The sequence below is a fragment of the Cololabis saira genome, chromosome 23 (assembly GCF_033807715.1).
Source record: "Cololabis saira isolate AMF1-May2022 chromosome 23, fColSai1.1, whole genome shotgun sequence".
NCBI lineage: Eukaryota > Metazoa > Chordata > Actinopteri > Beloniformes > Belonidae > Cololabis > Cololabis saira.
The window spans coordinates 10,553,651-10,565,966 of NC_084609.1; the positions used below are offsets into that span (position 1 = coordinate 10,553,651).

Genomic DNA, 12,316 nt, shown 5'->3' on the forward strand with positions numbered 1-12,316 from the left:
CGCGCTTACGCCAACACTACACAGAGACGACGCAGTGGTTTAAATGTTTTTAAAGAAGACTTAACACTCGAAAAACAGTTGTTATCCAGAGGAGAAGGTGTCTGATTGTCAGTGCCGCCCCTCGCTAAACGCAGGGCCTCGTCTGCCAACGGGGGCCACGTTTTGCGCGAGGGGACGCATTTCCTCGTTAGCGCATATGCGTAATGGGTGTGAGGGAGAAAAGAGGTCTGAATGGTGTGAGTAATCTGGCCGTGCAATAATTGGCAGCACCCGAATTGATCAATCAGAAGGGTGCAGGCGCGTGCAGGCAGGCTCTTGCAGAGATTTCAACTTCTCATCCAAAAGACATCACAAATCCGGAGCGAGCAAGGGAGGAAAAAAGGCAAAACACAAGGAAACTCGTGCTTCACTTGAAGGTGGGTATGTTGTTGAAATAAAAACTTTGTATCACAAACACCTGAGCTGCGACTCATTAGATATGAATCTGTCTCCAGTCTCTGTCAAAACTGGAGATTTTTTTTCCCAGCGGCCCTGATTAACATTTATTGAACGCCTTGTTAACCCCCTATGCATTCACCTCTGTTGAAAAAGAGTCCTAAAATGACCAGTTGGTCGTATATAAGCTACCATATTTTCCGCACCGCATTATAAGGCGCACCTTCAATGAATGACGTATTTTAAAACTTTTTCCATATATAAGGCGCACCGCATTATAAGGCGCTACAGTAGAGGCTGGGGTTACGTTATGCATCCATGATTAGACCAAGGGTCGGCAACCCGCGGCTCTTTCATCCTTATACTGCGGCTCCGAGTGGCTTGGGAAAATAAATTACAAAAAAAAACCACCACTGAAGTATTTAATTGAAGTGTATTTTATTTGTGTTAGTTCTTTAATATTTTAGTTCTAAATTGGAAGATTATTGTGATCTTGACATATTAGAATAAATATATTTTATTGTTTTTCGTTGTTCAAATTACGTATATATGTCTATGGTTGCGAGACCTGTTGCGGCTCAATATTGATCCATATATAAGGCGCACCGGATTATAAGGCGCATGGTCAGCTATTGAAATAAAAGGCTTTTAGGTGCGCCTTATAGTGCGGAAAATACGGTACAAACTTTAGCCAATATATAATAAATTGGCTATAGTTTTATATCAATTCATATTGTTAAGAAGTTTGACTATTTTTAATGAGATAAATGTGCATCTGTAAAAGGCACACGTGCGTGTTTAGCTCTGATTTCCGACCTGCAAGACCTGCTTTCAGTTTTTGTGGGGGATTGAGCTGATGGAGGTAACTTTCTTTTGATGAGTAATTGATGGCTATTTGTGACTTGTTTGTTTCAGTTTTAAGTTTTTTATTTAATATTTATTTATTATTTCAGGTAGATTTTTTTTTTTAATTTCATTTGACTCATACAGTCAAACTACTTTATCTATACATATCCTACATTTGTTATTATTGACGGTTTGTCAAGTTAAATGGCATGTTGTGATACGGTCATTTTGTAGCAATGATACATTTGGGATGAGGAGAGGTTTGAGGGCGGGGGGGCCTACGAATAACATTTCGCTTAGGGCCCCAATTTGGTCAGGGGCGGCCCTGGTGATTGTGCAGAATACACTGGACTCACCGTTGGTCGCCGCCGTTTCCGGCCGGTTGAGCGAGCTGATGATGACGAAGCCGAAGCCTTCGCTCTCCTTGCGGCTGATGGTGACGTCGCTGGGCTGCGTGTTGGGGGTGGACGTCCCGTCTGAAGCGGCGGCGGCGTTTCCCACGCCGGCGCCGGGGGCCTGGGCCGTGCTGTTGCCGTATGTGAAGTCGCTGCGCGGGGAGCTGTGCTGCGTGGAGACGGAGCCGGGGCTGCGGCCGTTCTCTGGACACGACTCACCTGTGGATGAAGGTGGAGAGGTGAAGCTGAGCGTCTGCTGACGGGATGGATGCACAAGTGGTCACAAGTATCACGGGTAGGGATTTGTTATGAAAATGTATGTAAATTATCTATGTTTTATAATGTTTCTAACTATCATTATACTCACAATATTACAAGTGGAAAAATACTGTGACAAGATGAGTGACAAGATGGAAGCAACTTCTGCACTTTTGAATGTAACTGCAAGACTGCGATTGATTGTCACAGTAGTAGTCATGATTGAATCAGATAAACCTTGCAGAAAACTGAATGCTTTCAAAATGATTGATTTGTAACTATGGAGTATAAATATTAGGGCAGGGCAAGTTAACGCGTTATTATCGCATTAACTCATTCATTTATTAACGCCGACATTTATTTTATCGCGCATAAACGCATGTTGCTCACATGCTTTTGTTTTGAAAAGTATTTTGCCGGCTGCTGCGGAACCGGAAGAGAGTTGGCGGAAAAACATGCGGAAAAGCTAAAACAGACATGAGAGCGGTAAAATTATGGAACGGTTACATGGACATTTTAATTTTAAAGTTCTCCCAGACGGCGGATTCGACCCCTGTAAAGCAAATTTCAATAGTGATTTTTTTTTTGTGCTTCACACTTTCTAACAGGGACATTTGGTGCTGAATATAGACTGGTAATGCTGCTCCCCGTTAAAAGTTTCTGCTGTTACCTCAGAAATTGCCTGTTTTAATGTCATGATTGTTGATCGGGATTTTGTTGGTAGACTTTTATTTTTCATAAAAAAACCGGATGACATTAAAGCCCTGGCAGTGGCAATAAGCTATATTTTATTTGACATTTTTACACTAAATATGTGTTACTGACAAGTGCTGATGTTTGCTGAGATGTACAACAAATGTTATGGCACTTTCGTTCATACTTTTATAAATAAAAGTGCACTTTACACAACTTTTGAATTCATTATTTGATTTTGCATAATACAATGTGATTAATCATGATTAATCAGGGAAATCATGCGATATATATATGGCTCACGTCTGTATTAACTTCAGTATCCAGGAGGCAGCTGACACTTATGTTAGGCTGTACAAGTACAAGTAATACGATTGTTGAATCTAACCTCCCTCTGTCTTGTGTCTCATTCTTGCCGCTGTATAGTTGGAGTGCAGAAACAAATTTCTTGAACCGGATTCAAGAATCAAAAACACTGGTGGGATGGCTTTCTAGGAAACCTTGAGCTCTAGTGTACATACATGTATTATGAATGCACCTTAACAACAAGAAAACATGGAACAGTGTATAATATGAATTAATGATGCCTTAGATGTTTGATTAATGAAGCTTCAGTCTTTGTCTACTCTTTGTGTAAGCACGTCATTTCAGGATAACGAAAAACAAACTGTTTAAAGCTGATCTATGCAGCATTACCGCTCCCAACCACAGGGGGGCAGCCCGTCACAAGAAAGTTCATGTGTCAAATCCAGGTGCAAGACAGAGATGTCCACTTCTGGTCACTCGTCAGCCGAGTATTATCAGCGTCTCCTCCGTCAACACAGATGAAGTTACAAGTCCCCATGTGGTCAGAGGTGGTTTTGTTACGTAGCGTGGCTTTAAACTGCAGGTATGTAGGTTAAGTTCCTTTCACAGCACTGAGAGATTTACTCGTTTGGTCTCTTGCTGAGTTACACTGACTTTCTCGAGTCTCTAATGCTACATTCACACTGCAGGCATAACCTAAATCGGAGGATTTTTCTTCTATCTGAATTTTATATGACTGTCAGACCTAAATCACTTCATATGTGAGACTAAATGGGATAAAATCTGATGTTTTCCAACTTGACTTCAGTCTGAACTGTCATCTCATCCGTATTTGACATCATTGTCATGTGATCAATGTCATAATTCTGCACTGGTGGAATCTGCTTCACTGAAGCGGGTCATGTCCCCGTCCACCACCCTGGCTCCGATCCCTCATCCACACACATCTCTGCACAGATATTACAGCCATCGCTTCACAGATGGTCAACATTAAAAATGTTGCTCTCCTTTTCATCAGGTTACGACTCGTTATAATCCCGACTGATCTCGGCAAAAGTCAGAATAGCGGCTTAAGAGTCGCCTCTGCCGTGACGTCCACCGCAGATCTTGATGAAACCGTTGCTGAAGTGTGACACAGCGGTGAACAGTGATTTGTTGCGTTTTGGACTCCTTTGGATGGTTTTTGCCAATAGCAGGGCAGGATGCTTCAATCAAATATTCCTTCAATTTGAACTGAAACTGATATTTCAAAAGAAGATTCCTCCTTTATGTTGCTTTAATTCTTTGGTGGGAAAATAAAAAAAATCTATCAAAATGTTGTTTGTGCGTTCATAATAAGGGTCTGTGCACAATATAAAACTTGTTTTCTTTGTCTTCTCCTTGAAGGCCTTTGTCATTGCAGTGGTTTATCAAAGTAATGTTATTTTGTCTGAGTTTTTTTTTTTCATGACAGATTTAAGTTGGCTGTCTTGATGGCATTACGATTGAGCTGTTTAGGCTGGAACAGCAATTCAATAAAACCCTCTGAGAAGTTCAGCAGCAAATAACTTACAACTCACTGAAAATGCAACAACCCTGTTTTTGCATCAACAGCTAGAAAATGAAATCTTAAGCTTGTTACACTTCAGAAAAAGTGTATTTCTCTTAAATATTGTGGCAGATGTCGCATAACGCTCATGTAGGAGTTGTTGCAGATCAAACACCCTCTTCATTACTACACCTCTTATTACCAAATCAGAGAAATTCATGATTCCCAACCCTAAGATTCATAATTATAGAATCACAAATTTGATAAGTAGATTTTTTGACTCCAAAGATGAACTGAGACATGTAACAACATAATTTACCAGGTTAGATCTCAGGCTCATCGCAGTGAGGAATCCAGATATGCACAGTTACAGTTACACATTAAAATTCAGCTTCCTCATGTCCCCTAAAACTTGCTTGTGGGTATTTGAGTGTGTGTATACATTAGGGCTGGGCGATATATCGAGATTTTAATATATATCGATATATTTTCAAACGCGATATGGTACGAGACAATATCGTTTACCGGTATATCGAAAAAAAAACCCCGTTTTTTTTAATGATTTTGATATACCTTATTTTGTGACAAATTGACTTGAATGTTTTATTTGAGATTTGCACAAATGTTTTGTTATTTGCACAACTGTCAACCTCAGTGGAAAAGTCTGCCTGTTACTGTCTACATTGTATTAATTGCACAGTGTATTTTAATTTAATTGTCATGCAGGAAAGGGATATTTGTTTTATTTTATTCAAGAAGCATTTTTATTCTATATATGCAGGCAGTTTATTTTTATTTCATTTGTTTTATACATTTTGATATTGTGCAGACCTCTGTTAATAAAGGAACCTGTGTGACATTTGGCACGAGGCTTTGTATTAAAACTCACTGTTTTTTTAAGGGTTTGCCTCAGAAAAAAATGAAGCTAACATATAATGCTTTGGGGGAAACCCCAATTATGGCACAGAAAAAATATCGATATATATCGAGTGTCGCCATTCAGCTAGAAAATATCGAGATATGACTTTTGGTCCATATCGCCCAGCCCTAGTATACATTCTGTTATCCGATCCACAGCTGCTCTGACAGAAAATCAGGAGGTCCTGCCGTCCTCGGTAGTTTAAAGCTACAGCAAGATCTGTCAACAGCCACAAATGTCAAAAAAAATTGTGAAATCTGTGTCGAATTGCGGGCAGGCACAAGTAAGAGCCGAGAGAGCAAAGTCTAAGTCTTCGCCGAGTGCCGGTGGGAGTCAGACAATTAGGATACAAGTAAGGCCGCAGAAGAGGCCGGGGTGAGTCAGACCGCTGCCTTTGGTGGAGAGAAATTGACGTAGAGGGCGGATAGAGTGGGAAGAATTGGATTGTTGAGGAGGCCGAAGGTCGCGGGAGGAAGTGCCTTCCCATTCTCAAGGATCAAAGCTACGGCGGTAAAGAGGCTCCAAGACAACTTTATGCTTCAGAGCGAGGATGAACTCACGTGTCCTTCCAGGACGTGTCATTGTAAATACTCCGAGGTTAGTTGTCACTTTTCTGATTTATTAAACCTGTTTCTTAAATCACTTCAGGTCAAGAATGAGAGCAATATCGAAGAGAAGCGAGAGCAAAGAGAGAAAGAGGAGACTTAAACCTACTTTATGATGCAGTATTTCTACGTTATTTAGTGCTCTATTAATCATGCCTTTTAAAAATCGACCAGGAAATCAGCTCAAGGTGACACTTTTAAAAGCCTGACATTGTCTGATCAATAGTCGGAAAGCAGGAAACATGAAACTACGATGGTCTGTGTTTCCTCACCTGCGGCGTGGACCTTCCTCCTGATGACCAGGTTCACCTGGCCGTTGCGCGCCGCCCCGTGCATCAGGTCGATGACGTATCGGTGCGGCTTTCCCGCCACCGGGATGCCGTCCACGAACAGCAGCTCGTCGCCGGGCCGCAACCGCCCGTCTACGTCTGCCGGGCTCTTCTCGATGATCGCCCCGATCAGGATCTGTTTTTGACAAAGAAGATTTTAGAGGAAGAAGTTTCAGCCTCTCGCTACTGTGTCACGTGCAGTGGACGATAGAGAGGTAGGTGTAGTTTATCAGTGAAGCTCAATAACGTCTCCATAATTGTTAAAAAAAACCAAACCAAAGCAGCCGGAGCCAGAGACTCTCAGGTTACAGTTAAGTGTTGTTTTTTTTAAGCCTGTTTCAATTTTAGTTTTAGTCTAGTCTTTGGGTCAAGCTAGCATTTTTGTTTTTATAAGTTTTAGTCACGTTCATTCTCCTTTTGGTCGTGTCAAGTTTCAGTCGACTAAAAGTCTGAGCATTTTACTCAAAAACTGACGACATTTTAGTCTCGTTTTAGTCAAAGATTGTATTTAGCCAAACCCATTTTACAATTCAAACAAGGTTATCTTATTATTATATTATTGTTCCCTTATAGACTCAAGAATACATTCATTCCAGATACAGAAGACTCTAATTTGAGTTTACAACATATTTATTTTTCTGCATTTCTCCCCGTCTTTTTCTTTTTCGACGACACATTCTGTTTTCTTTTCCACACCTATGAAGGAAAGTGTATCCAAAGATGGATCTTCTTCTTCTCCAGTCCCAGAGAAGATCCCAGCGTTTCTCTACGTAACTTTGTTTTTAATTGACGTGAACCTAGAGCTCTGCGTTAACTGCATCAGCCTCTAACTCTGCAGCTGCATCTTCTGGATCTGATTCCCCGCTGCAGCAACTGGGATTGAGGACTAACGTCACCCAGCAGAACTAAACCAGAGAAACTACTGAAAACATGGATATTAAGGATCTTTGGTAGAACATTTCGTCTCGTTTTGGTCAACAAAAATGAAGACACATTTGAGTTTTTATTTTGTAATCTACATTTTAGTCTCATTTTTATTCGTCTAGGACAGGGGTCTGCAACCCGCGGCTCTAGAGCCGCATGCGGCTCTTTAGCGCCGCCCTAGTGGCTCCCTGGAGCTTTTTCAAAAATGTTTGACCTTTTTTTTCTCTTTCTCTTTTTTTTGCCTTTTATTCTCTTTTTTTCTTTTTTTTCTCTTTCTTCTTTTTTTCCTTTTTTTCTCTTTTTTTCTTACGTTTTCCTTTCCTTTTTAATCTCGACATTTCGACTTTTTTCTCGACATTTCGACTTTTTTCTCGAGATTGTACTTCAACATTAATCGCGACATTTCAACCTTTTTTCTTGACATTTCAACTTTTTTCTCGACATTTCGACTTTTTTCTCAACATTTCGCCTTTCGCCATTTGCCTTCATTCTAAGGCTTATACAAGACTTTTCATTTTTTGCGGCTCCAGACATATTTGTTTTTTGTGTTTTTGGTCCAATATGGCTCTTTCAACATTTTGGGTTGCCGACCCCTGGTCTAGGATATTGCATTATATATTTACCGGTAATTATCGTTATCGTCACATGACCAGAATTTTCGTTGCGTCTCGTTTTCCTCAGGTGATAAAGGTTAGTTGACGACGATATTTAGTCATCATTTTTGTTGACGAAAGCCACTTTAGTTACAGGTCAGAGGTTAGGTGTGTATACGGCGGCTGTAGCGGGTTAAAGTGAAGGAAATGGCAGGTTCAACGGGTAGCGCCATACGAGCCTTCTCACGTGTCTCCGGACTGGGAGGCTGCCCAGCCTCATCACCGCCCAGCACCCTGAACCCGAACCCGGACTTTTGTCTGCGCAGGTGCACCTCGATGTCCTGGTACTCGGCTCCTGACACAAAACACACGGCATCGATTCAAACTCTCATTGTCCGAGTGTCAAAACAGTCGTCTGTGATGAAATCCTGGATTTACCTGAAGAGTCTGCAGGAAAAACCGTCCTCGGCTGACTGGGCTCTGCGCAGAAAAACACAGGAAACTCGCATAAAACGTTGAATAATGCACAAATATACAAATACCAAGGCACCCATGAATACACACATTAGCGGACGGCGCAGCAGCAAACACAGACGCTCCCATGCGAGCCAGAACGAGGCGGAAAGGCCCTGCCTCAGCATTAACGTCAACACAGAGCTCCGGCATCATCCATAAAAGTCAGGAAGTGCTTACAGCGTGTAATATACCCGTTCATTATTTACAGCGCGAGGTTAGATGTAAGCACCGATCTGCAATCAGGGGCTGCGCGCTGCGATCGGCAAGGCGGCGACGTGAACTCAGCCGCAGAAACCGGTAGAGAGAGAAAGGTTGACTCTGATCGTAACTGTTTTATCTGCAGGGACGGTGAGAGGAAAGTCTGGACCGAACAGACACAGCTGTTACACACAGAAGACACGCAACAGCTTCAGCAAATGCAAGAACAACCAAGTATAGAGTTGCAGAGAAGCCCCGTCCACCGGGTCTGGAAGAGTCCGTCCACGCCGACCACGGGGAGACAGATCGCCCCGGGTTGTGCTGCTGCCTGAAAGGTCACAGCCTATTTCACCCCCGCCTCCAACACTGAGGGGAACAACTGGAGCATTTCTAAAATCTGCCTTTTCTCAGACGAGTCTCCGCAGACCTGACCTTTACTGAGACGAAGGTAACACCGTAACCGAGGAGGAGAGACCGTGAGAGCAGAGAGAGAAGGCTGATAGAGTAGGAGTCTGACAGTCGTGTACATGTGAGTATCAGGTGCTTTCTTTCTTTCTTTCCGTGAGGATGAACAGCAGTCATGAGAAGGAAAACTCATGTTAGCGGAGGCAACAGCGAGGGAAACAGAGAAACAACGCAGCCATCACTGCTCCATCCAGGCGCAACAAGCGCTGACGTCCACAGACTCGGAGCTCTCAGCACCAGGAAACACACCAGGTTATGTCTTCACTCTTCCGTTACGCGCTTTTTCAGACTTTATACACCTGAGGCTTTCAGTTTCAGTAAAAACAGTTACAGACAATGTTTGATTGGATAAATGCAGGACAGGTGGACAAATGTACAAACTTCAATACTTGAATTTAAAATTTTAGGATGGTTTCTAATCGGATGAGGTGGACTTTTGGCAAACTTTATATACTTTATCCGGCTACTGAGCACTAAGTCAGGAAAATCTCCGAATGAAACCACGCGTGAACACAGACAACTACTCTCTCGCAGCAGTTTCTGTTCATCTACTTCTCATTTTATTTCTTACTTTTATGGAGCTTTTTGATTTTTCATTTCATTAAAACTGTGAATAAAACTACTAAAATTCAGTAAATGTTGCCAATCTTTTCAAACATTTTACTGAGAGCCTCACACAAAACAAACAAACACACACACACACAATTCAGGACAGAGTAACCTTTACAACAAAAAACCCTACAGGATAAAAATGTGTTGATACTACAACAAACAAATGACTTATTTATGTCACTATCCATAAACGGATACTATTGTTGCTCCGTGTGTTCACAGTAAAAGATAAACTCCCGTGTGGAGCGTTTATTCATGTGGGCTGGCAAAATTTCAGTGGATGTTTATTTCCTTTGTGTGTGTGTGTGTGTGTGTGTGTGTGTGTGTGTGTGTGTGTGTGTGTGTGTGTTGTAAGCCTGAGTCGTCCTCCAAACATGGACAACGTTTACGATGGATTGAAACTTCAGAAAATTCAGTGAGATCATTCAGTGTGATTAGGACTGGGCGATATATCGAGATTTTAATATATATCGATATATTTTCAAACCAGATATGGTACGAGACAATATCGTTAATATCGATTTAAATTTTTTTTTTTTTTTTTTTTTATGATTTTGATATAGCTTATTTTGTGACAAATTGACTTGAATGTTTTATTTGAGATTTGCACAAATGTTTTGTTATTTGCACAACTGTCAACCTCAGTGGAAAAGTCTGCCTGTTACTGTCTACATTGTATTAATTGCACAGTGTATTTTTAATTTAATTTGTTATGCAGGAAAGGGATATTTGTTTTATTTTATTCAAGAAGCATTTTTATTCTATATATGCAGGCAGTTTATTTTTATTTCATTTGTTTTATACATTTTGATATTGTGCAGACCTCTGTTAATAAAGGAACCTGTGTGACATTTGGCACGAGGCTTTGTTTTAAAACTGACTGTTTTCTTAAGGGTTTGTCTCAGAAAAAATGAAGCTAACAGAGATGCTATGCTATAATGCTTTGGGGGAAACCCCAATTATGGCACAGAAAAAATATCGATATATATCGAGTATCGCCATTCAGCTAGAAAATATCGAGATATGACTTTTGGTCCATATCGCCCAGCCCTAAGTGTGATAGAAGCTAATTCCAGCGAGCATTGTTAAGTTTCCTGCGAAGCATCAAGGCGTCCGTCCAGCCTGATGCTGGCGGCGGATAGCGGTGTGTTTCGGTCCTGCATCATCAGCTCCGGTACTTACGCCTACTCTCATAGATAGCCCTGGACTTCTCAAATAGGTCATAGGGGTCTGGCTTAGCCAGCGCCAAGGCCTCGGAGGCTGAGTCTGGGACCGAGGCCCTGTGGAGATGCTGCGTTGGGAAGTGGGAGCTGTGGGAGATAACGGGAGCCGACAGGCTGGTCTGAGCCGGGCTGTTCTGGCCCTGCTGGGACTCCCACTGCTCCAGCACCTGCAAAGCACAGCGGCATCAGGGGTCAATACTTCTTTTTCAGCTTCCCCCACTAATGATCCTTGAATTGAGGTTGGTTACCATGGTAAAAACACACATACACGCAAAGAAATCTTTAAAGACATTTAACCAAGCACCAATCTCTATTGTCCTAAAGATATTTCGACCTGTCAGGCTTTGGATGCTCACACAGCACAGATGACACCTGTCTGTCACACGAGCCGTTTCCTGCAACCCACAATCCCCCAAAGAGGCTTCTGAAGGTGTATCGTGAGGGAAACAGCTCAACCCTGGAGGTCTGATATCAAAACTTAAACAGGCCACCAACATCAGGAGGACCTGTCATTTGAACTTTGTGGAAAATTGATGTAAAGCATATTTATACTTTAATGTACTTGTACTTTTAAACACTCAAGTGAGCTTCGTGGTTCAGTGAAAACAACTGGAACTCTGAACAGAGGTGTAAAGATACAAATTAAAAGGGTTCATCTCCGTGATATTTTGACTAAAATGTTTGACTACATTTTTTCATTTTTCACTGCCAAAAACAAAGACAAACTATAGTAAGAGAACGGTGATGTACAGAGCTATGTATGAATGGAACTTACTTCCCAAACACTTTGAGCGAACTACTAGCATAAAAGAATTCAAATTATTAGTAAAGAAACATCTCTTAAATAAATACATATAAAACTTATTTAATTATTATTCAATGGCTATTGGTTTACTAAAAATGGTCATGGGTCCAAGTTATGATAAGTGATTATAACTAAAACGCATTGTCGATGACTATACATTGTTTGAATTGGTTGATGCTATTTAAAGAATGTATGATTTTGTATTGTAATGCATTATATCTAAATATTTCGGAAGGACTGTAACCTTAATGTGAGTGTCAAAAGCAGCACTGGTCTTATTTGACAGAAATCTAGAATATAGTTTGTAGAAGAATTTCCTTTTTTTTTTTTTTTTTTTTACTTTTTTTTCTTTTCTATGTTTTTTTTCTTTTTCTTCTACTACCTCTTTAGGTTTGCTTTTAATTTTTGTCTTGTATTGTATATTATGTGCCGGACCCCAGGAAGAATAGCTGCAGTTTTGCTGCAGCTAATGGGGATCCAAATAAAACTATAAACTATAAACTACATGTTTTAAGCCACTTTCGAGCTAAAGTTGAATCCACCGAGGCCGAGTCAGGCCGGTTGCTTCCCCCCCGTCACTTCCAGTCCTGATTTCTGGTTTCCTTTTCCAGTGTGGGCCTGAATGTGGTTGGAGGCTACTTCAATGTCCAGGGAGGGTTTTACAAA

At 41.3% G+C, this 12,316-nt stretch overlaps 1 protein-coding gene across 8 annotated transcripts in view; it reads right to left on the bottom strand.

The window, feature by feature from the left end:
* The window catches only part of magi2a (membrane associated guanylate kinase, WW and PDZ domain containing 2a), a 369,187-nt gene that overhangs the window by 22,299 nt on the left and 334,572 nt on the right, over positions 1-12,316 (bottom strand). For 7 of the 8 annotated variants that reach the window (XM_061715304.1, XM_061715303.1, XM_061715307.1 and 4 more), the window contains 5 exons: positions 10,805-11,012; positions 8,270-8,311; positions 8,071-8,186; positions 6,258-6,450; positions 1,638-1,895 (listed from right to left, as the gene is read on the bottom strand). In XM_061715304.1, the coding sequence (XP_061571288.1) occupies positions 1,638-1,895; positions 6,258-6,450; positions 8,071-8,186; positions 8,270-8,311; positions 10,805-11,012 (817 nt within the window). The remainder of the gene's footprint in view (positions 1-1,637; positions 1,896-6,257; positions 6,451-8,070; positions 8,187-8,269; positions 8,312-10,804; positions 11,013-12,316) is intronic. The other variant, XM_061715305.1, reaches the window with a different exon arrangement.